Source organism: Drosophila subobscura, chromosome J (assembly GCF_008121235.1).
Source record: "Drosophila subobscura isolate 14011-0131.10 chromosome J, UCBerk_Dsub_1.0, whole genome shotgun sequence".
NCBI classification, from domain to species: domain Eukaryota; kingdom Metazoa; phylum Arthropoda; class Insecta; order Diptera; family Drosophilidae; genus Drosophila; species Drosophila subobscura.
Genome location: NC_048532.1, coordinates 17211568 through 17236357, shown reverse-complemented (window position 1 = coordinate 17236357; position 24790 = coordinate 17211568). Strand labels below are relative to the sequence as shown.

General features: G+C 49.4%; 1 protein-coding gene across 16 annotated transcripts; it reads right to left on the bottom strand.

The window, feature by feature from the left end:
• Nucleotides 1-128: 128 nt before the first annotated feature.
• Nucleotides 129-22706, bottom strand: LOC117895871. Of its 16 annotated transcripts, XM_034803859.1 has the most exons (15): nt 22256-22706; nt 16216-16711; nt 13736-13976; nt 13432-13671; nt 13145-13364; nt 12139-13073; nt 11158-12079; nt 3610-4015; nt 3472-3495; nt 3208-3375; nt 2480-2629; nt 2309-2346; nt 1654-1678; nt 1378-1386; nt 1074-1208 (listed from the first exon to the last, which is right to left on the bottom strand). In XM_034803859.1, exons 2-15 carry the CDS (start codon nt 16657-16659, stop codon nt 1203-1205), a joined length of 3828 nt encoding a protein of 1275 aa, XP_034659750.1. In that variant the 5' UTR covers nt 16660-16711; nt 22256-22706; the 3' UTR covers nt 1074-1202. The 16 variants fall into 16 exon arrangements, with proteins under 16 accessions (XP_034659745.1, XP_034659741.1, XP_034659742.1 ...); XM_034803860.1 differs by lacking the exon at nt 1378-1386; XM_034803861.1 differs by lacking the exon at nt 3472-3495 and having other exon boundaries at nt 3223-3375; nt 22256-22705.
• Between the last annotated feature and the right edge of the window lie 2084 nt (nt 22707-24790).

Here is a 24790-nt window from a genome sequence, read left to right as displayed (position 1 = left end):
CGCTCCACACAGCTGAGTGACGTTCCGTCTGTGTAGGAGGAGGAATGATGGAAACGAAACACACGCACACGCACTGCTATAATCTTTTGTTTATATTTCTCTATTGATAGATAATCTCTATAACTTTTACATATATAATATTTTGGGTTTACATAAGAAGTTTTTATTAATATTTTTGAATAATTACTTTACGTTTATTGTGCTCTTGGAGGAAGAAAAAAATAGATGCTTGATTGTGTGAGTTATTTTCTTGTTGATAATATACAAAAATACAGGGAAGCTAAAACCAGACAGAGAAAAATCTCTCCCTGTTCTAGAACTTAGAACTTAGACTAAAACTTAGGCAACAAAATTAACAATAAAAAGTTGGTTTCAACTACGAACTGCTTTAAGTACTGTTTAAGATTAAACATCTAATATAATAATAGTTTAATGTAGTATAATATAATATAAGTATTCCACTAATCGCACAGGTTTCTGTTTCTATATTTTGTGCTTTTATTTAACTCTGGAGGCGGCTCTTCAAATCTTGGAAGCCAAAAACGTAGCCAGCATCGGATTTGGTCTTACTTTAATGTATTGAAGCGAAAGGATATACGGATTAATATTCAAGTTATATCGAAGTTTATGCAAATATTTAATTTTGTGTGGGGGTATCCTGGCTATCCTGGCATCTAAATCAGACTATAGTTACGGTTGGGCTTGTCATCTTGTTGCTGTTGTACAACGGCTGATAGTGCTGTCCATTGCTCGCCTTCATTTTGGCGCTCTGGCAGCCATTCGGATACCGCATCTTGACCCCATTCTGCGCGGCGGAACCCGGCAACGATAGCGATGAGGAGGACTTCGACGCTGACTTACAGCTGCCATTCTGCAGCGGTAGGGGTAGTGGATCCCCGATCAAAGTTATGCGCACGGGCTTATAGCTGTTGGAGGCTTCCGCCGGCGTGTCCCAACCAATGGAAGCGCGTCGCGGCGTGCTCGGATAGGTGGCAGCTGCAGCCAGCTGCTGATTGTAGTTTGTCAACGTCGTGGAGATGATGGTGTGGCGGCGGGTCTGGCTGAGGGTTGGACACTGCTCCTTCTCCTTCTCCTCCTGGTGATGCTGCTGCTGGTGATGGCGTATGATGGTGGTGGCGGCCAGCGTGGAGTCGTGCAAGTGGAGCATCGGAAAGTGTGTCGTATAACTGGTATATTCGGGCTTACTTCTGCGAACAGAGAGGAACCGAATTAATGAATGTCCACAGCTGACTTGAAAGAATTTGTTAGTGTTTGCTAATGCCACAAAGAGTTGTCTACGAAGCGCAGAGAGGAGTGGGAGGGACTGCTCCTGCTGCTCCTCTCCGCGCCTTTTGTTTTGGGTTTAGTTTGCTTTACCTTGGGACTCTATTTAATTGCCGCATGCAATTAAAATGTTTCACAAACAGTGTTAAATTTTCAGTGACAGTTTCACTAACAACTAAACAACAAATTCTGCTTAAACAATTAGCTACTGGCTAGGCATTTATATTGGATTAGTTTAAAGCTTAGTTTTAGGTTTTAGTTAGTGCATTGATTACAATTATCTCGACAGTTATAGCTTAGGTGTAGGATACATAACAAATTGATGGCACAGAGCACAATGATGGCTAGAATGAAGTCACAAATTAATACCTGTGGCGGCTCCCCAAATTGTAGTCTATAAATGATTGCATTATTGTGTGGGGGGAAAAAGTGTTGTTAAGTGTTAGTTAAAAGTGTTGTGTATTCCATGGCAGGCATTAGAGAGTGTAAAAGAGTAAGAGAGATTCACATTGGTTAATCATGGGTTTAAGGCTCTCCGCTTAGCGTCTCAAGTGGGTCGGTCTATTGTTAGTCAATTGGGAAATGCAAAAAACAAAATTAAATTCCAACTGCTGCTGCTGCTTTGAGCTACTGGCTGTCTAATTAGACTGCTCCAATTGCAATTTGTTGCCATTAACGTCAACAGGCGGCAGGAAAGTGGCCAGGCTACGAGCTGATTTGCATGCCACCAACGGACCATGAAGCTGAACGCCGAAACCGAGACTGCAAGCCAACATTAAGCAGCAGCAATAGCAACAAAAGCAACAACATCAGCTGGCAGCATTTTGTTAAAGTTTTGTTAAGCTGCGGCCCACAGCCTGCGGCTTTTGTGGTCTCTGATGAAAACCCACCAAAAAAATTACAACAGACAACAGCAACAAATAACACAAAAAATTACACACAAATGTAAACCAAAAATTGAAAATAGAAAATCGCAAGATAGATGGAAATAAACATAAATGTCTGGAATGGATGTATGGCCTACCTGGACAAACCCTCCGCACCAATGGCAAGTGGTCGTGTCTGTGAAAGTGGAATCCAAATTGGAGTTGGAATTGAAAATAGAAATACATACGACAGATTTCGGTTAGTCAATTGTTGTTGTTGTGCAACACTTAGAGTGGGAGTGTGGGTGTGTGCTGTGTGTTTTGCTTACCCGCTCCGTTTGGGTGGCCATGCTGATGAGCTCCTTGTTGGCAGCGTCGCTGCTGCTGCCAGCAACCTGTTGCAGCCGCTTCTCGGCCTCCAATTGTTCAATGAGATCGCGCTGCAGGCGTATGGTGCGATCACGATCATCGACTTGACCCTGCCAAACAGCGACACAAAGAGAGAAGAGAGAGAGAAACGTTAATGAGAGGTTCAGTGTTGTGTAGCGAGTCATTAAAGGTCACTAGGCAAATACAAGAACTACGCCAGAAGAGAGTAAACAAAATCATAGCTAGACGAGTATAAACTTGCTAGGCATAAATATAACTGAGATTTGGATTGTCATGCTTTGATTGTGTGCAACAATCGAAGCATATTAATCCATGAATCAAACACAACAACAGCTAAAACTGCAAGACTTTTGTGGCATTTTTCTGTGTGTGTTTTCTGTGTTTGCAAAATCAAAGTGCGGAATGTAAAATTACGTTTACGAGTAGATAATTAAGTAAGCAAAAAGTTTGATTATATATTGAGTATTTCTGCTGAATATTTGTCATAGTATTTGTACATGCCACATGGATATGTTTCCATGTATCTAATAAACATTTAAGAACAACAACAGCAATAGAAATATTTATAGTATGAGCGTGTCCTGCTTTTATTTTAGTTTCTTGTTTGTTTTGTTGTCTTATCCAGTGATCTAATCGGGCGAACGAAATGCAAAAAACGTGCAAATACCTGAAGGTAAACCACCTGTCTACGTAGATCCGTTAACTCCTGCAATGGATCCTCCGTCGTGGACGAGGTGAGGCTGGCCAAATCGATGTCATTCAGCTGCTTGCTATCCAGCCCACAGGCGGCAAACAATTGTAGATTATCATTCTCAAAGGGATTCAGGGTTTCCGTCTGTGAAAGAATGGACATGAAAGTGTTACTGAAGGTTGCCAGGCATGAGTTTATTCCCCAAATGAAATGATACACAAAATAGAGCTCATAACGTACCCTTTTCAAATCAAAATCAGACTCCTAAGTGGTTCGTGCAAGTGGTTGAATGGTGAAGTGTGTTGTGTGGTGTGTGTGCCATGAATGAAATGGAAAACGAAAATTCTTAAACAGCTCTTGGGAGGACTCCTCACTCACCTCTTGTAGGATGCGCCGCAGTCGCAGCAGCTGCTTCTTGAACTGCAGCACATCCTGGATCATGGCATTCCGGAATGACTTGTCATACAACATCAGATCGTCCGAGGAGCTGTGCAGCTCGCCGCTACCCAAACCGCGCACCCTTAGGCCACAGCCACCCGAGGCAGTGCCGCCTGGTTGCTGCTGCTGGTGCTGCCTCTGTGGCTGTCGCTGGCGCGGCAGACTGGACGTGGATGAGGCCGTGGAGGCGCGTGAATTGGCCGTGCTCCGTTTGCGCACTGCCGCTGCAGCTCCGCCGCTGTGGCTTGACCGCAGGCTGTTGTCCGAGTCGTGGCCCGTCAGCTGCTGCTGGTCCTGCAGCCGCGAACGATTGAGCAGCCGCGTGGCACGCGCTGGCAGTTGGGCGCTGAAAAGAGGCACAAGCATGAGTAACGGAATGACTCAGAAAGGACCTTGATGGAAGGCAGTCAGGGGAGTGTCTTGCCACCACCTGAGATGTTGATATGTTTCACTTGGCTGCGGCGCACTGCTCGCCACAAACGGTGGCGCACAGTGACAATAATGATGATGACGATGCTGATGGTGGCTCTTGATGGCCATGGGTGAGGTTTTTCGTGGAGGCCTGACGCTGCCCAGGAACACATTCTCCGATGTCTTCAGATCGGTGCGAACGCGACGCACACCCTTGGGCGACAATTTGCTGGAAGTATCCGCCGCCTCGGACATTGTTCCACAAATCCAGTTTCTATTTCTAGCTAGGAATTTACAGCCAGCTCCTCGTCCATGTTGCTTGCTGTGTGTTTTGTTGTGTGTTGTGTTGGCCCTGCGGCAAATGACACAATCGGGACATGCGCAGATCCCCGAACAGCTGTGTGGAGACTTTGACGAGTTATGCAGCACTAGCCCCGGAGAGGGCGCTCTTTGGGGTGTTGGCTTCGTACTCTTTTTCTGCCTTTTAATTAGTTTAGTGCACTTTCAATTAACGTGGCCGCAATGAAAGTGAATGCCATTGATGAGGGCACAGGCAAAGGTAGCAGCCACTGCCTGGCAGTTGTCAATGGGCCATTAAGATAACTTTGACATGAATGCTGGCTGCTGCTGCTGCTGCTGCTGCAAATAAATCCAAGAGGCACTACTGCTGCTGCTTCAGCTGGTGGATAGTGATAGTCGCGAGGCAACTGTTGCGTGCACTTAGAGTTGTAGCTCCGGGGGGGGAGTGGGCTGCTCTCCCCTCTTACACATGCGCGCAATGTTCAAAAAAATTTCACGGCATAATTTATACAAACTGTTGAAAAACGTACAGCTATTAATGCCAGCCAAAAATTCATTCATTCATTTGATAGTTTTTCGATGCTCCATTCCCAAAGTCCGACCCAGACCCTGACCAAAGGTTAATGGGCTTTTTGTCTTCATAATAATTCGAAGCTCCATCATGGATATTTCATTTGCCGCTGGCGTATCCATTCCCATTACGAAAATGAAATTAATTCGAGCAGCTCACGAATGAATTTCCCACAAGAAAATAAAACCAATTTGAGGAAAGCAAAAGTGGTCGTCGCTGGAGACAGAAACTGGCACAGACTTTTGGAATTTTTGCAAATAACTCTTTTGTTTTAGTGCATTTTTTATGTTGTTGTTTTTTGCTCCACGAAATGCCAAGAAAATTGTTTGCTGGGGGAATCTGGGGCATAAGCAAATTGAAGTTTCGGTAGAGCTCGGCTGCAGATGAAAGTGCTGAGAGCTTCGAGTGATTCTTTATGGCAGAAAGTTGCCTTCTTTTGTAGCAAATGGACAGCGCTTCAACGGGGGGTTTCTGTGGCATAAATTCTACACTTTAATTGGAGGAATTCTCAGCGGGTGGCATAGCTATAGGTGGGTCTGCTGTATCATCATTTTAATTCATTAATCAATTGAATTTTGAGTCTGCAAGCTCAGCCTTAACTCATTCATTAGTACAGCTCGTAATCAAACTGATTAAATATCAATAAAACATCAACAATCAGCTCGGAATTGCGTAATCCAATGGAGGCGCATTGGAGCCTGCACTTCGTTGTGGTTTTCGGTTTTTGGTTTATGCTTTTCGCTTTTTTGTTCAATTTTGTTGTACAAGTAACCCAAGCAAAAAAAGTTCAAATGGATACAACTCGTGGCTGGCTTGCCAAACAAAAAGCAATTATTGTTTACATTTTACATTATTGTGTGTCCAAATCATAAACACAAACACACACACAAACACAGGTGCACTTTGCTAAAGAGCTCGAACACACAAAGAGAGAGAAAGAGACATACAAATATTCCACATGCTTTTTTTGGGGATTTTTCGCACGCCAACTTTATGTTGTTTTGTACGAGCACAATGAATGCAGTGAATAATGAATGCAGTATGAATAACTATGAATATGAATGCAGCAATCAAGCACGAGGTGGCGAGGTGGGAGATCCACTCAAGTCAAAACAATGCGCACCACTCAAAGAGCTACAATACCCACTCCACTCTCCACTCCACTCTCCACACTCTACTCTACTCATTCTCTACACTCTCCACTCCGCCCTGCACTCATTCAATGTTATTTGTCTGAGCAGCGCCGGATATTTCGCACTGTGAAGAAAACAAAAACGCAATTGTTAGACGACAAAATGCTCGTCATTGCAGCAGCAGGTGGCAACAGCAGCAGCAACAAATGCATTTTCCACAGCTCCATTAACACAACATAAAACATTAATAAACGAGGTAGTGCCAAAAGGGGAGGATTTACTTGGGTCAAATGTCATATTTAATGGAATATTGATTGAAGTTTTATTGGCACACAAAGAGCGAGGAATGCCCGTTTAGAAATGGAACAAAATCTGCGTACAAGCAGATCGCTCTCTTGGCAGTTTATTAGTTGCATTTGCAGCGTCCCCTTTTGTCTACGCACCTGCCCGTACCCCACAGCTGTGTGCATTTGTGTGTCTGCATTTATCTGTCTCATTTTGTGATGACTCCACGCGTGCGCTACAGCCAACGGCAACGCCAACGGCAACTGTCGCTAACTTGGACAACTGCACGGCTGCCCGTAGCTGCTACCGCTGTCTGTCGTGCTGTGTGGCGGTGACTGCAACTGTTAACCGCCAACAGGTAAGAGCCAAAGAGCCAACTGCCTACTGCTAACGGCCAACAATGACAAGCAATCACAATCACAATCATGCGGCAACCAGTGGAACATTGACAGGGGGTAACATTGGCAGAGGCAGAGGCGTTGACATGCATTACTCGAACTCCACTTCCTAACGGCACTTATCAATTTGTGCGACAAAACGTCATTTGTCAGAGAGGAGTCTGAGGTGGAGATGGCAAACGAGAGAGGGAGAAAGAGAGTGAGAGAGCGGCATGCAGAGATCTTTATCTCCATCAAGCGGAATGGTTGGGATGGGGAATGCAAAAGGGAATGAGTCATAGACCTTTAAAGACAGACAAAAGTTTTGCTTGCATAAATGAAGAGGAAAAAGGAAATGGAAATGGAAAGGCAGCTTCATTAGAGCGCAATGCAGGATGGAGGGGTAATGGTGGGGAATGATGGACTGATGCGGAATGGTTGGATGGATGGGGGTAGAGCACGTAACGCCAGTAATGGTAATGGCCATAAAAAATAAAGAAATAACCAACATTCTCACACATGGAGACAGGGAGAGAGACGAGTCTCGAGATGGGCATCCGACAGTGTGTATCTGTGGCATGCCACAGCGCGCAGTTCCCGCAGATGATCAACGATGGAAGCCAAAAGGGGGGATACAGAGAGACAGAACGACAGACAGACAGACAGACAGGTAGTTAGGTAGGTAGCAGCCGAGACAGCAGCAGCAGCCTATCTGTATCTTTGTATTTGCACTCGATGGGGCTGGGGTTCTTGAAGCTCTTGCCGTATAGCCAGCTTATGTCTGTGGCTTGGATTTCTGTGTGTGGCAAATGTTCTTCTCTGTTGAATTATGCATGCCAGCAACAGCAGCAGGAAGATGGCAACCGAATCCGTGGGCCCCGGCTAAACCTGAACGCGCCGCAAAATGCAACTGAACTTGAAGTGGCTTCCAAAGCCATAAAAGGGGCCAAAGCAGCTACCAAATGGAATGGTGTGTGTATCTCTGATATCTGTAATTGTTACGTTTATGGCATCAAATTCCAACAAAGATTTACCCAAAAAGGTTGCCACCGCTTCGCTCTGCATTTGCATGTGACACACTTTCCAGCGTCATTCACATTGTGTGCCCCGCACAGCTGAACGTACCCCTGCCACTTGCCACCGGGTTGCATATCAAATTACGCAACGCTTAGAGCGGAAATCATCACCCACTTTGGCTACCACAGTGCCGCTGGGGGTTTGAATATCTTTCCCTCTACCTTTTACTCACTTGAGAGCCAGAGTCCGAATCCGAATTCGAGTCGGTCGCAGTTCCAGCCTAAGTGGAATGATTTCTTTTATGGATGGTTGGCCTGTTCCATTGACACTTGTGCCCGCGGCTTGTCTTTTGTTATAAACGTTGAAGCTGTTGTCTGTGCTGGTGGCTCCGGTTGGCCTATCTGTGGCATGGAAGAGGCAGCAGTGCGTATCGATAGAGGCGACGAATGCCAAAAAAAAACACCAACCGCCTGGCTCTGCGGTCACTGGCTCTTGTTTTGGGTTGCTGCTCTTTGTTATGTGCCTCTCTCTCGCGTCTCTTCTTTTTGGTTATTAACAACGCAATTAATGCTGCGGGGCTCCCACGCGCTCTTCGCACAACGTTTCTTGCACAATTTGTACACACAATCAGATTGAATTGATTGAGCAGAACCACAAGCTGATTGTTGCCCGAGAGGGTTGGGGATTGGGTCTCACAACAAAGTACGAGCTTAATTTATTATTCTACAGAGACGAGACTGAGACTGAGCCGAAGGAATCGTACCGTTCCGAAGTGAACCGCGCGCTTTGAGATCTTGTTTAATACTAAAGTTGAAGTTGGTATCGAAGTTGGTTGAAGTTGGAGCCAGACAGCCAGCAAGCCCAGCGTGGAGCTAATGGGAACGGTGTGGAATGGTAGTGATACGAAAAAGCATAGCGGCTACAGTGGCACAAAGTGGAGAAGCGAGCAGTGAAAATTGTTGTGGCAGAAATTACAATATGTATGCAAATATTTTATTTACACTGACATCTTCTTCGATCATTTTATTTACCCCAAATGTTTATATTCCAGCTAAACCGAAAGCTTTCTTGCTCTCTTCCCTTTACACACAAATTCCACATTCCGCGCCACTGTGCTTTGGTTGCTGTTGTTGCCAATGTTTCGTTGCCACCACGTTCCAGCAAGCAACGCAACAGCCAGCGAGCAGCAGCTGCAGCAACAGCCGCAAGAGATAAAGCAAGCTGTGCAAGCAGTGCAAGAATGTGGGCAAGTGGTGTGGTGTGGTCTGGGCTGGTCTGGTCTTGTCTGCTTCTATCTCCGTTAGAAAAGAAAGCTCTCCTGGGCGGACAGACAGACAATGGCAACAGCCACAATATTTATGCAGCATTCCGGCTGCAACGATCACAATGGAACTATTCTTTTTTTTTGCCTTCACTGCACTTTCTGGCTGAGTGTGGAGAGCCGATGATCATGGGCGATTGAGTCTGTTGCGGCGATGGCTTACTCAGCAGTTGTGAGCCGGGTGAGCGGGTCGCGAGAGAGTGACTCATGCCTAACACAGTCTCAAGGTTAAGCCACAAGTGTGGGCTCTCATAAGATTTTGCATATGGGCTCTGGGAACTGCTTGGACTGGTGGATTATCGAGTGGCTTGCCGCTGAATGGATTTTGCGCAGCTGTTTATTTATGGCCTTAGGTTGGAGTGCCTTCTAATTCGTGTATCGGATCGGATCGGATCGGATCGGATCGCATGGTGCACGCTGCATGCTGCTTGGTGAGTGAGTGGCAAGGAAAGTGCAGTGGCAAGTGGCAAGCAAGGAAAGCCAATGTCCCGACGCATGTGCAGGCAAAAAACAAAACCTGAGAAGGCCAGCGGCATTTTTGCAGTTATTTGGCTCTTGGCTGGGAGAAAACAGGTTCATGCGAGTATCAGTATCCCTCCTCCACCTCCACCTCCCCCTCCACTGCCAGACAATTGATTTTTCCTTCCAGTGCACATGGCAATGGCATGGCCTGGCATGGCATGGCGGGGCGCAATAAAGTTTTTCCAACTTTTAGGCCAGAGCCAGAAAACGACTCCGTCGATGGGTTGTCGTGGATGTCGTGCCGTTGCCGGTTGCCGTTGTTGTAGCCTTTGCATTGCCGTTGCCATGACAAAAGAATGCGGCACTCGCCATCAAGTCTCAGGCCAAAGTCAAAATGTTATCTTAACTACGACCACGATTTGGCCAGGCCCCCGGACCGGAGCTGGCTCCCCTGCAGAGCGAGAGAGAGAGGGAGAGAGCGCGAAAGAGGGATCCAATCCAAAGACAATTGCCTCAAAATGCCAAGTGCCGTTGCCTTTGGTTTCGGTCTTGGCTTTGCTTGTAGCCCACACAGAGTTGTCCTCTCTCCTCTCTCTCCCCCTTCGTGCATGGTGCAACGGGACCTAGCAGTGGGAATGGTTGGAATGGAGTAACCTTTTGGGCAAACACACACACAGAAATAACTGCAATCATTGCGGGGTTTTATTTCACTGCTCCAACCTGTGCCACTGATGTCTGTCTGTCTGTCTAATTTTGGGCTAATTTCAATTTCAATTTCCATTTTCCCATTACAAATGCATTGGCAAAAGGGCGTGCCCCTTTGGGTTGGCACTGGGGTAGGAGACATGGCGATGCCTAAGCTCTGAGTCGGCAAAAAATCAAATTGCATTTGCTTAACCCCAGGGTGTCGCTAAGGGTGAGCAAATACGGCGCTGTGTGCTGATGATGTTTCTGCTTGCTGTTTACTTTGGGAATGAATTAATTAAGGCATATGCATGTCTGGCTGTGACGGTGAAAATTAACACTAGGAAGAACAAGTGGGTGTAATGAGTGGAAAATAGAGAATACAAATAATTCTTTGAAAAAAAATATATATTCATTTAGAATCACATAAAACTAAGAAAATATTTGCATAATAATTTAAATTAAATTTCATACCCCAGATATTATACAATAAATTATTTCAATTTTAGAACCTAAAGTCACATATTCTTTTACATTCGGAAAGACGCGCCTTTCTAGGGTTAATCGCTTGCCGGCCGGCGGAAGTCTAGCAACCAAAGATAGAAAGAGAGCGAAAAAAAGCGAAAAAGAGTAGGGGCGGCAGAGCAGGCTGCTGATTGATTTACTCAGTGACTTTGCCAGACCACAGCGCAATGCAGAATCAAGTGGAAACGGGACAGGGAAGAGAGTGGAGTGGAGAGTGAAGTGGAGAGTGAAGTGGAGAGTGAAGTGGAGAGTGGAGAGTGCACTTAATAATAATTCGGACGGACACTCGTTGGCTGCCAGCCAAGTGCCAGCAAGGAGAGCGCGCACAAAGCATCACGATTCCATTAGCCACAGTTCCGTTACGTTCGGGGAGTGGGTATTGGGGTGGGGGGAAACACTCACCTGATGCGCTCCCTGGCGCCACCACGCTGCCGCCTGCCGCGCAGCAGCGAGTTGAGCTCCTTCATGACATCGCTGCCGTTGCGTTCCATCTCGGAGAGCAGCTCAGCCTCGGCCTCTGCCTGCGCGGGATCCATTTCGACGCCAATGCGATGCAGATCCGAGCCACTGCGACTGCGACCCGACACGGGCGCCATGTGATCAATGGAGTCCACGCTGCTGTTCATGTCAAAGTCCATCATGAGATCGTCGGAGCAGATGGACTCGCAGGGCGAGAGGGTGTCCAGCGACTCGGCGCGATCCAGCACCGCCTGCCGCACGGCCATGGGCGTGCGCAGACTCAGCTCGATGGCCTGCTGCAGGGCGGTGCGTGCCTTCGACTGGCTCTTCAGCGAGCGCAGCGACCCGGTGTGCGTTTCCATCAGCGTGGGCGTGTCGGTGGCCACCTCGTGGGCCTCGCTGTTGCACAGCAGCGCCGGCTGGTCGGCGATCTCGTCATCGATCAGGTTGCCACAGTCCGAGCCCAGCGACAGCGAGTGCGAGGCATGGGTGGGCGTGCCGGGGGAGACGGGACTGCCGCAGCCCGTGTCCAGCTCCAGCTCGAGCAGCGGCGAGATCTCATCAATGTCAATGTCGATGTCGATGTCGATGTCCTTCTGCTGGCGCTCCTCGTTCAGTTTGTGCTTCTTGAGCTTGCCGCCCGCCTCCTCCGAGTCCTCGGTGCTGCTCACCAGGCTGTCCGTGGGCGAGGTCTCATCGTCCAGCAGGAGGCAGCTGCTGCTGGCCAGCGCCAGCTCCGCGAACTTGGACTCGTTGAGCGCATTGTTGAAGGAGCGCGGACGCGGCGATGCCTCGCGATTGTCCACCAGATGCATGTTGAGCAGCGGCGCTGCCTCCTGCTTAGCGGGCGGCTCCGTCAGAGAAGCTAAAGGAGGGGCAAGAGATGAACTAGAGGAAGGATAATCCCACCCGAGAGCTACTCACAAATTGTGCTGAAAGGCATGTCCGTTGGGTTGAGACTAATCTCGTCTAGGCCGAGGGACATGTCCTCCTCCCTTTCGTTTTCCCTGCCGACCTCTGGCGCCTGACTGTCGCTGATGCTCATGCTGCTGCAGTCCATGGCGGCCAGGGACTCGCCGGCCAACGACTGGCAGCGCCACGAACTCGACACGGAGGAGTGACTCTGCTGCTTGGCACTCTTCTCGGAGGTGGATGAGTCTAGATAAAGCTTCTCCTCGTCCACGCTCTCGCTCTCATCGGAGCCACTCGGCTTGGGCTTGGGCTTGCCCTCCGCCGGCTGCTGCTGCTCCTCCTGCCGCCGCTCGTAGCTCTCGCGGCTGAGCACCGTGTTGGAGCGCACCAGCCCGAGCAGCGGCAGCGGCACCGCCTGGCTGCCGTCTGTGGGCAGCTTGGGCAGCGCCAGTGGCTCCACAAAGGAGTTGGACTCGCTCGAGGGCGGATCGTCCACATCCTTGACCTCGAACGTGTGCCGGCCGCTCATCACCATCTGCAGATTCCGGGGCCGACTGCGACTGCGCTTGGAGCCCGCCGAACTGCTGCCCGAGCTGCCCGAATCCAAGGCCATGTCCAGGCTGGCAATGCCCGAATCGGCGCTAATCTCGCGGCTGCCCGAGAAGCCGCGACGCGTGGAGTTGTTGGTCAGCTGCTTGACGCTCTTCTGGTCGAGTTGCCGCTGCGTGGGCTGCACGTGCACCGAGGTCAGCGGATGCTGCCGCGCGCTGGTGCAAGTATCCTTGGCCCTGGCACCCGTCGCGTGGCTGGGCACCGGCGACTGCACGCTGCCGCTGGGCGTGGTGGGTGTGGTGGCCGTCAGGCTGATGGCCACGGGATACTCGGGCCGCGGCAGGCTCACCGTTTGCAGCGTAAACTTGGCAAAGCTGGCGGGCGTGGGGCGTGCGCTGTGGGGCAGACAGGAGCTAGCATTAGGTGGAGGGAAGGCTGGCTGGCTGGTTGGTTGCCCCCGACTCACATGACATTCGCGTGCATGCTGGCCAGATTGCTGTAGTTGCAGCGCGTCCCCTGTGTGCCGCCGCGTTCATCCGCAATCTCCCCGAAGAACTGCCGCCGCTGGTACTCGATGGTTGTGTTCTGGTTCAGATTGAATGTGAGCGTCTTGGGCTGTGCTATTTTGGGCTCTCCACCATCGGCGCTGCTGCGTGCCGCATGTGCGCTCTTGGAGCGACGTTTCACTGGGGGCAGGGCAGCGGAAAAGTTGAGGCGGGCGCTGAAGTTTTTCTTTTGCCTTTTTGTACTTACAATTGCTAACCAGCGGCGTGCTGCTGGCTGCTCCTGCTCCTCCCTGAGTGTTGTTGTTGTTGTTATTTCGGGCATTCTCTGCGCACTCCTCGCTGTGGCCGTACAAGCCCGTGGAGGCGGGCCGAGGCTGCGGGCCTGGGCCTGGGCCTGGGCCTCCTCTGTAGCCAAAGCGCTGGCCCGCCGCCGTCGAAGTGGCAGCTGCGGCGGCGCCCACTTTCTCAAAGTGAATGGCTGTAGCTGCTGTCGTGTCCAACGATTGTTAAATGGCTGTCCAAAAAGGAACAGAAATCAGAGAGGAACTTACGCGCATTGCCGTTGTCGTCCTTTGTGTCTGTTGCCGCGTGGCAATTGGTTTGGTTTTCCAGCAGTTTCTTCAGCTTCTTGGGCGTGCCATTGAGCTTCTTGCGAAAGCCAAAGGACATGGCGGTGCCTTTGGTATGCGGCGGTAGCTGCAGAGACTCCTGTGCCATGTCCTGAATGTTGCCGTTGGCATTCAGGTGACGACGCTGCGACTTGCTGCCTTGCTTCTTGCTCTCCGCTTGGCCCTAGATGGGAATAGAAAGCGATTACAAAATGAAGCCAGCGAATGGGGTCAACAGATGCCGCCGCTAGACAAAGGCAAAACGCAAGACAAAAGGCGGTGATTGCGGGTGGATCTGTGGGTGCGCTTTCAGGACTCAAACAGCAACTGAAAATACTCATCATAAATGGCATTAGCCACAAGGCACACAAAGGGCTTAGCTGCCGCTCTCTTTACCATGATGACTGCCTCAACTTCTGCGTTTAGTGCGGCCTCCTCCTGCTCCTGCTGCTCCTCCTCTGTCTCTGTCTCTGCTGCTGCTGCTGCTGCTGCTGTGTCTGTAACTGCCGCCTGCTGGTTTGCCTTCTTATCATTGATGTCCGCTGACTGCTGCTGCTCCACCTCCCCGTGTTGTGCGGCTAATGTGACGACGACGGGGTTGTCGCATTCATCCATGTTGTCGGCAGGCGGCAGGGGCACTCGCTGTTGCGGCGAGCCTCCTCCTCCGTCCGCTGCTGCTCCTGGCTGGCTCTCGCTCGCGTCTCCTCCTGCTGCTGCTGGAGCTCTGTGCTCTCCGTTTGTGCTCTAACTGCGAATCCTCGACTGCTTGGGTTGCCAGCAATGTACATTGCAAAACGCAATTACGCCATTTATAATTGCACCACACACACACACACACAGGTACACACACACACTAATACACTCCCTCTCTTAGCGGGTACACACACACGCTGGCTCCAAGTACACCCACTCGCTGCTGCGGGGAGTCCTTGAAAATGCTGGAAAATTCTTGCAGCAGACACTTTTCGCACACTTTTCACGCCTCAGCTTATGCAAACGTTTTTCCAACTGCACTTTTCTTTGCTTTTTTCTGCGTTTTTTCTTGGCTTTTCTTTGCTTATTTCTTGCTTAGTTTTTGCAGAATTTTTGCTGCTGCGGCAACGAATTTTTCACTTGTGAAACTACGGCAAACGGAAAATTGAATGTGGAAAATTCTCACGGCAGGCGACACGAGTGCACGTACTCGCACTCTCCCTCTCCCCCTTTACCGTTTGACCAGAGTGGAAGCGAGAGAGCAGGAGTCTCCACTCATGCGCAGAGCCACAAAAACAAGTGGCAGCAAAAATGCCCAGCAACATTTACGGGGGTTGATGGTCTTGGCAACATGTAGGAATTTACCAAATGAGCAACATTAGCAGAGACATGCACCATGGTGGGTTTGGGTATAAATAGCTGCTGCTGCCGCTTGAAATTATTTGAGTTTTTGATTTAACATTTTATTGTTTAAACACAAATAAAACATTAAAAGTAATTGTGCAAAAATAGAGCTATATAGAAAATCTTTTAATTGAGCCGAAAATATTATTTTAGCCCAAAAAATCGAGGTGGCAAAGCTTTCAAAACAGCAAAGAAATTGTAGAAAAGTTTTAAGTAAAAAGAAAATGAAGTTTAAAGTGCCATTTATGCACCATTTATGGTAATCTCGAACAAATTGACTGCAAAGGCAAAAATCTCATATCTTAGGCATAGTTTCCTGGCACTTTCCTGCCCTTTCCTGCATCACAGCTCAAAGAGTTGTCCTCGGGGATCTTACCCTTGCGCCTTCCCTCCGTTTGTACACCCAATTTGCTCATGTAAAATGCATATATAATTAACCCTTAAAGACGCTCATTCCAGGGGTTGAGCTCAGGGGTGCAATGGAACACACCCCCCACACACCGATTGCTGCATGCAAAATGGGAACTAATTATCCTTTGGGGACGCTGCTCGCTGTTCGGGCAGCAGACGAGAATGTGCACAAGTGGCTGATGGAGTAAGCGCCTCAGATTGGGTAAAGCCACAAGCAGAGTGGCGGAAGATATGAGACACATGTCCAAGGAGGGAGCAGGCAGACACACGTCCAAGCAGGAGTCTGGGCTGCAGCTATTACCGAAGGACAACAAACAGAAGCACCTCCTCGGGCGCATGTTTGGCAAACACTTTGCGAGCAGAACTAAAGCACAGAGCTTGATCCACTCTGAAGCCCTTTGCTCATTGTCCAATCAATTTCCACCGGCACTGGCTCGCTCTCAACAATAAATATTGTGGCCCGTCCAAGCTGCTGACAACTGCCACGAAGGCGGGGCAAGGGAAATCTCGGGAGCGTGTGGAGCAAAAGGATGCCAACATTTATTGATAGTTGTGCCCGAGGCAAACTTCAACACCAAAAGCCAAGCTCTGCCCCACCCCCCTGAGGGCTATAAACATTTATCAATATTACTCACCTCATCGCCAGTTTCATTTCCATTTCCATTTCCAGCTGCCAGGCAGCCTTTGTTTTGAGTGCCGACTGCTGCTGCTGCTGCTGCTGCTGCTGGAGTGTCCTGCCGCTGCTTGGCCGCTGCTGGCAGCAGTTCCTGCAGCAAAAACTGCTTCAGCTCCAGCTGCAGCTCCTGCTGCTGCTCCTGCTGCTGCTCCTCGTTGTAAAGGGACTCAATGGCCTCCTCCAGCCTTCGATTCTGGTCATAAAATGCTGCCTGCTCCTCTGCTGTGGCTGTGTTTTCGCTGCTGGCTGTCAGCTGTTGCCAGATTTGGGGCCACATGTGGGCCTGCTCCAGATCGGGCTGGCAGCGCGAGAGCCTCAATGCGGATTGACGATGCGCCGCGTCGTCGGGGGCTGTAATCCGAGGCAGTGGCGGGGCGGACTGCCGCGAGACACACTTGCCCATCTTGTGTCACATCGCGCAGGGCACTTGACAGGCGAGGTCTTTGCGGTGGCTGCTGCAACGAGGGAGGGAGGGCGGTAAGGGGTTGGGTTGCATTGATATCAAACGAAGAATCAAATGAGTGCCAGCTCCCTGCCTGCCCTGCGGTTTTGCGTGCAGGTAATGATACACCTGGGCCACCCCCCGGGCCACTGCCAGCCCCAGCCTGGAGCCAGTCCATTGCCAAAGCATTATATCGCGCTGCACGTTTTTTATTAAATTTTATTAGAGTGCCTGCCGCACATGCACGAGCAGAGCGCGAGACAGTCCCCAGTGCGCAGCCCTTGCCCCTTTTTTATGCACTCATGCAAGGAGGGAGAGGGGGAGCCAGAGGGGTAAAGGCAACACAAACCAAAGGGATGGAGAGAGAGCGCAAAAAAGCAGCCTTTGGGAGGGAGAGAGAGAGAGGCACGAGCCGAGACCCGAGCTGCGCTGCGCTGCGCTGAGGAACGGCATCCACAGGCTGTGTCCTGCCACAGCAGCTGCTCCTCCCCCCCTCGTGTTGCTCTGCTGCCACGTAGCTTTGTGCCGCATAACAAAATTTACACCCACCCAGCAGGGCGGCGCTTTGATGCCGCTCCTCTGCCGCTCCCCTGCCGCTCCTCTGCGCCTCCTGTGTGGCAGGAGCACACCCTAACGGCGGCCACAAGGCCATGCACTACCAGATCGTGGCATGCCACAAACAGCCTTTGATTATCAATTGAGTCAAAGGATTTGTCCGACGTTTGCCAGCCACAATTTGAGAGATTTTTGTAGCTTTTCTTGTGGACAGAACTTGAGGGTTGGGGACAGACTTTGTGGTGCCATGAAGGCTGATGCCAAGTCTGTGTTCCAGCTGTTTATCTGTGCGTTGGCACAGGCAGGCTGAGTGTCTCGGGGAGAGCAGCAACAAATTCTTAGCACAAAGTCCCTGCCTGAGCTGTAGGGAAAACTGCGGGCCAGCAGCTACTAAACAGCTTCAAGCTGTGATTTAAAGTCTCGTGGAATATCCAACACATTCCTAGAGTAGTGGCAGAAGCTTCGCTTCCCCTGCAGCTTTCAGTTTCCGCTGCTGCTGCTCCTCCATCTGCCACAGTTCTGGCCCTCTGCTGCAGTGTATTCCACTTGCCGCTCTTTGCCTTGTTTGGTTTGTCCTTAGCATTGAGTTGGTGCCGTTAGTTGTTGCCTTAGTTGATCCCTTAGTCACGGGCTCTCCCTCTCCCGCTCCCTCTCCCTCGCTGCGTGTGTTTGTGCCTCTGCTTATGTCGCTTTGGCTGACTTACATTTGCCGCGCGGCTTTGTGCTGCATAAATGTGCAGTGCCACGCCTCCACAGCCGCTTCCTGTCGCAACTTTTTCCACCATAATGAGGCAATGCTGCGATGAGTTTTCACTTGTTACTCTTGGATTTAATAAGCCAAAGGCAGAGCCAGCTGGCAGCATCCTGTGCCGATTGAGGCGCCTCATGCAGCGCTTTGTGTTGGTTGCACGTGTAAATTGGGGCAGCAGCAGCGGAGGCAAGGTGCAGCTGTAATTATGCACATAAATAGCTGGAGACAAGCTGCGGCTGAGTCGCCTTCGATGAGGATTCGTCGCGGCCTCATGCATAACCCGTTTCATTGGCCCATTTCGATGCGGTTGTGGCATGCAACAGCTGTGCGCAACAAACGCTTTGAATGGTGCACGCCACACACTCCCCACAGGGTAGTGGCAGGGGGGGGGGCGCTGCTGACAGGACAAAGTTCTGTGGCATGATTAAAACGAAGCGAAACCTCAACCCAGTTGGCAGCGCTGACAATTTTAATGCAAACAAAAACTTCTCCTTTTTGCCGCTGACAGCGCAGCGCGAAGGAGGAGGGCAAAAGAAAGGCCAAGTTAATTTTGCATGCCACTGCCACTGCCACAAATACCCCGCACCACACCTTCCCCTCACCCCTTAATGCAAATTGACGGCAATACAAGAGAGGGACAGACGGGAAACTCTTCTCTTCTCTTCTCTTCTCCGCTGTCTGCCAATTCGCGCGGACATTTGGCGGCCGTGGCGCGCGGAGAGAATGCAATTGCATTTTGGTAATTGAACAAGTCGGCGCTTAATTACGTCTCACTGTACACTGTACACTGTACAGTGAAGCATAAATGGTCTGCACGGCGCCGCAAAACAGGCAGCGAGATAATTTGCCACTTGCCAGTGCCATTTGCAGTGCCATTTCCATTCGGTTAGCAAAATGCGCAAAAATGTGCAAAAAGGTAAACCCTTAAAGCCAAGCCCAAGCCCCTGCCCCTACTCTGGGGCCTGGCCTGCCTTTGAGGCACTTTAATTGACGGCTCATTTGGGTCTTTCGCCGCACAATTTCGCACAAATTTATGGCTTAAAGCGGCCGCCCCTGCCAAAGGCTTAAGGGGGGGTGTGCGGCGCGTTAAAAACTGATCTATTTGCTTTGGTTATTGAGCAACTTTCGTCGCTGTGGCTGTGGCTGCGCTGCGTGTCCTCAAAGCCTTCAGCGGCGCAATGAAAAACCAAAAACCCAAAAAAAAAACACACCAGCGGCAACAGGAGACACTTGATGGGTGTGCCAAAACTGTGCACACACACACGCACACACAGGCAGAGAACACACACTCTCCGTATTGGCCATAAATCAATTTTTCAAAAATGACACTGGGAAATGGAAAAAGTAAGCTCAAAGCTGGCTGGCCCAAGCGAATATTGAAAGCGCTGACCGCCCGCCCGCCCGCCTGCCCGCCGCTCCTGCTGCTCTGTGGGGCTTCGACACTTGGCCGATACATCGTGGCACAGATAGATTTATGCGGAAATATACGTACATACGTACGTATGTGCCACACAGCTGGCATGGCTTTAGGTGCAGAAATGTGCACAAAAATGTAAAATATATTTTCTCTCTACTTTTTTCTATGAGTTCTGCTTTTTTTTTTTGTTGCAAATCTTTGCAGCTGGCGTTGAAAGTTTGTCATCATAAATTTTAATATTACTTTTTGCTGGGCAAAGGAGCAGCAGCGGCAGGAGCAGCAGGAGCGGCAGCAGCGCAGGAAGCAGCAGACCAAGAAAAAACTTCACCGCTGGCAGCGGAGCATCCCCGAGTTGAGCTGCAGGCAAAACTGCGGCAATGAGCACGTTAATAGCAGTCAAAATGGCAGCTTCAACTTCATTCTTCGGCGAATGTGCAGTGCACACGCGGCGTATACGCAATGCAGGCAGTCAGGCAGCTGCTCCACAGCCGGAAGCTCCCCCTAGCATGTGTGAATCGAATGCTGATGAGTGCAATTTTGTGAATGCTTTTGAATGAATTATGCAACCCTCGCGCCCCGCTCCCTCCTGCTCTGCCCTGGCAGCTGAATCGATTCTGAAACTGGCATTCAAAAGATTTTGTTTGCCTAGAAATGAGAGCGAGAGAAAACGAAGCGATTATCGAACATGGAGCGGGGGATACACTGTGTTGATGGGCAACTCTCCTGGCACTGGCACGGGCACTGGCATTGATTGGTTATGCCCTCAAAGGGGAGTTTATGTTTTATGATTGCAGGGGGGGCAGCAAGGTGCGGAAGGGAGTTTTGTGTGTAAACTTTAACTCTGGAGAAAATCTGGCAACGAAATGCTCGCAAATCTTCATGGAAATGATGCATTTTTTCTAGCACTTAAAACAAATTTCTAAGCAAAGAATTTCGAGTCTCAGACAAAGTGCCAAGCGCAATTGATTATTGAATATTATAAATAAATAAATAGAAAAGGCAACAGCCACGCAAAGAACTCAGCTGAGTGCAGCTTGCCCCTAGCTATTTTATGGTTTATCTTCCAACTTTAGTTGCACATTTGCTGGCTGTAATTAAGTTCATTTGCAGCTCAAACTCTGGCAACTTGCTTTAATTAAATTCACATCGCAGCACGGCCAAAAGTGCGGTTAATAATTATTGAAGAGCGGCCCGCTGGCTGGAATGATTGTGTCGAAAGTTATGCCCAAAATCTCTGTCAGTTTCTGCCTCTCTCTGAACATTTATCCCTGCGATTTCTGCACATTTTCTGCCTGTAATTATATTTCAAATATGCAGCCCCAAGCCAGCTTCAAAAATCATTTTATGAACGTGAATGGAATAAAGTTCCCTGGACTGGACTGCAATTAAGCCCTGGCCTAACAAAAGGACTACTCTGAGGGTATTAATGGCCAACAAATTGATCTGCTTGGGGTTTAGGCTTATGCTGTTGTGCGTGTGTTGTGTTGTTGTTGTTTTGCAGTTGCTTAAAAGCCAGCTGGAAGCGTCTGTCCTGTGTCCTGCATGCTGTGAATAAATTACCAGGGAAACACAGCCAGGACACAGCCAGGACACAGTCCGGACAACCTGCACACAGCCATGAATGCAATTGAGGTGCTGTCTCTCAGCCCGAACTCGTCTGTTGTCTTGGCCATCAGCAGCTCTTTGGGGGGGGGGGAGCGGCTGGCAAGGCAACGCCAGCCATAATGCTCGCCACTTAATTATTACTTTGTCTTTATTAACATTGGCTTACGGACAGCTCCAGCTCCAGCTACAGCTCCAGCTCTGACTCTGCCTGCTGCCTGCTGCCTCTCACTCTCGTTTAAAGCCAGCAGCGAAGCGTGCAACCAACTGCGTTGCAAAGACGCTTCCCTCCCCCGCTACCGCTCGCTCCCTGTGTAATTGCAAATTGTTGCCATCGTCTCCATTTGTTTGTCAATTTGCGTACTTAAAAAATTCTTTTTACGGCAAAAAGCAACACAGCAAACGCAGACAACTCATCGTCAGCATAACGAGCCATATGTGTGTGTGTGTGTGTGTGTGCGTGTGTGTGTGTGTGGCACATAATAATTACGCAATTGGCAACGGGGGTAGCTCGCAATTTTCTTAGCCCGCTCGAGTTGGTCTTGGGCTGCCAGCGGAGACTCGAGTGTGTCATCAAATTAGTTTTAATTATATATTATACACACACACACAGCACACACACACAGCACACAATTTGGCAGCACACTGCATGGAGGAGAGTGTGGCCAGAGGCAGACACCAATGCGTATGCTTGATATTTGCAATGCCAATCGATTTCGTATGCCCCGCAGCACTCCACTCTGAGCACACACACAGCGAGCAGTTGTTCTTGTTTAAACAATTAGCTCCCCCTCCCCTCAACGCTCACTGACTTTCGGGAAGGGGCAAGGGCATGGGGAAACCTAAACCAGTACTGGTTGAAGCACACCCCGACTCCCACCTAGATATCTAATATGCATAACCCAATGTGGAAATGAATGTGCAGCAGCACGAACGAGAGCAGGCAGCAGGTAGCCACGCAGCTGAGTGACAGTCTCATTTTGATACACTGTAAACAGCGTTGGGTGGGAGCAAGGGGTTGGAGACTGCTAAGAAAAGCAACAAGAAGCCAGCTGCCCAGCGAGAGATTTCTGCTTAGTGTAGAGTTCCCTTCAGCAGAAAGTCTCCACAACTCTCCACACTCTCCCCGTCATAACTGTGCGCCCAGTGTATGAAGCGCTTCGGCTTATGCCGCTCTTCTCTTCCCTTCCCTTTTCTTGTTTTGGTTTCCATTTTTTCGTTGCTTCGCTTACCGTTCTTTTTTTGGTTTCAATTTCAGTCACAGATTCACCAGATTCACAAATTCACGAGATGTCGTCTCTGGGCATGCAAATTCTGTTCCCTGTGCTGTGTGTGTTTTTCTACCTTGCCAGAACCCACCTTTGATTGCTTATCTTATCTGTAGGCAAACATTCCGTGTGTGACACTCTGTGTCTGTTCGCCTGTTTGTCCGTCTGTGTGCAGCAGTTTTTCCACTGTAATTGGATTTAAATGTTCGAATTGTTCACTGAATACTTTGCGGGTCACTCCACTACATCACATTACTTGCACTTGTTGCTCACTTCTTTGGTTGATTGAATTGGAAAATTGTGTTTGGGTTTTTGTGTGTTTTGCACAGCGTGACCTTGATTCAAGCGCGATCTCTCAGTCGATACTGGCGTCGCGTCGCGTCATATTTGCTGTTATTATTAATAGTCAATAGCCGAAAGCGTCGAAAAGCGACTACGCTACGCACCTCAGAACGAACAAAGTCTGCGCTGCTGCGGCTGCCTACGATCGCAGGTGCTGCGAAAGCTCGCTCCAGCTTGAATGGAGCTTAAAGCGTGGAGAGTGCTTGGCGCAGAGAGCGCAGCGTGAAGAGAGCGTAGCGTAGAATTCGTTTTGGTGAGAGCGCAGCGTGGCGGAGAAATTCATAGCGAAGAGCGAAGAGCGCGTAGCGTAGAGCGAGAGAGTGTGTGCCGTTGCAGTTGCAGAAGCTCTTTTAACAGCTTCACCGATGCACACAGTGGCAGCAAAAAGTCTATCACCATCTGTATGTGTGGGGGAGTGAGTGTGTAAGGCTATTAAAAAGCACTTTCTTATCAATGGATAAAAGAGGCAAAAAGGCAAACCAAAGCAAAGGCAAAACCAAACCAAACCAAACTCAAATGAAACCCAACGCAGCAGGCAGCACAGTCAAGGTGCAAAAGGAAACCGAACAATGACGGAAAATGTTGGCAGCCAGCAGAAGCTCAGCGCCTCCACCCTCCACCATCCTCCCCTCTTCCACCTAGTGGCTTGGCTGAGCGTCAAGTGTCATAAAAAAATAGGAACAACACTTGCAAGCCAAAAAACTAAAGTGCACGACTTGGCTCTGGCCATGTGGATTTCTCGCTGTCCCTGTCCCCCCCTTAGACATAGTCTTGCAATGCTCCTCTTACACGCAGCCTCTCTCCCATTCCCATTATTCCACACGTCCTCTTATACTGCCACACACACACACACATCTCCTACTATTACTGTTAGATCCATTTTCGCTCATCTTTCAAAGGCGCCGCGTTACGATGGCTGTTGGCGATGGCGTTGGGGTGGAGGCGTTTTTATAGGGTGGCCTGCAGACCAAAAGAAATACAAAAGAAAACATTTACAAAACTTCCATTTCCGTTTTATATGGGCAGTAGTAGCAGCAGCAGAAACAGCAGCAGCCATGCGGGGAAATTGAAAAAAGATAGTTTCACATAAAACCCGCACGCCCCCACCACACACGAGCCCTCAGGCACTCACCTCTTGTTTGCCTCCCCCGCTCCCGCTCCTGCTGCTGCTACAGTGGAGAGCGAGCCCCTCAAAGGGAAAAAGAGCAACAACTGCGATGGGTCTCGTACAAACATAAACACAAAGGTAAAGCTTAGGTAAGAATTTCCTTCCATTTTCCTCCCATATCCCCGTGTGTGTGTGTGCCTTTCTCCTCACATCTCTTTTGGCCACGGAAGTGGGCATTGTGAAAGTTTTGCAGGTAAATCAAATGATAAAAATGAAGTTCTCGTAAGTCCGAGTCCGAGTCGCCAGCAACCTGCCGCCCCAAGGAGCCACAGCAACAGCCACGGTGGCGGCAACTGTGACACAGCAACAGTTTTGGGACACCACCACAGATGGGGGAGAGCTTCTCACCATGACAGTGACGCATGCGCTTGGATTTTCGCTCAAATGTTGAGTGAGTTTTCGATTTTCGCACCACCAAACCCTCCTCCCACTGCACTTCCAAGGTTATCTGCTCTTCCGTTATCATATTTCCTAGCCTACTTTTGGCCTTCGCCGCTCAAACATAAACGCAAGGCACACTTTTGGTCGGCGCTTAACCCTTGCATGTGCGCCGTGCGTATCGGCATGGTTGCTGCTTATCACAGTAATGGATTTTTAATCGTGTGAATCATGTGCTCTTGAGTTTCAAGTTTCTGTTTATTCTAGGCCTTAGACAAAGCCCCAGTAGGATCGTAAATTTTCCTCGACAGACCAGCCACGCCAATTAACGCACTCGATCAAAATAGCTGTCAAATAGAGTAATTAATTTGATTAAATGACAAAAATGTCGCACCACTTTCCACACAGTTCACACAGATTTGCGCATAATTAGCACGGACTTGCAAATTTGTATCCCCAATAGACCAGAATAAGATTATTTTCACAACTAATTCAAACTCTGACGTAGGGACGCAGCAATCGGAAAATGCCCATGGGAATCAAACATCAAATAAGGTAAATCCTTATTTAGATTGCTCACGGAAAGCTTTCGTTTCCCCCTTATCAGACGG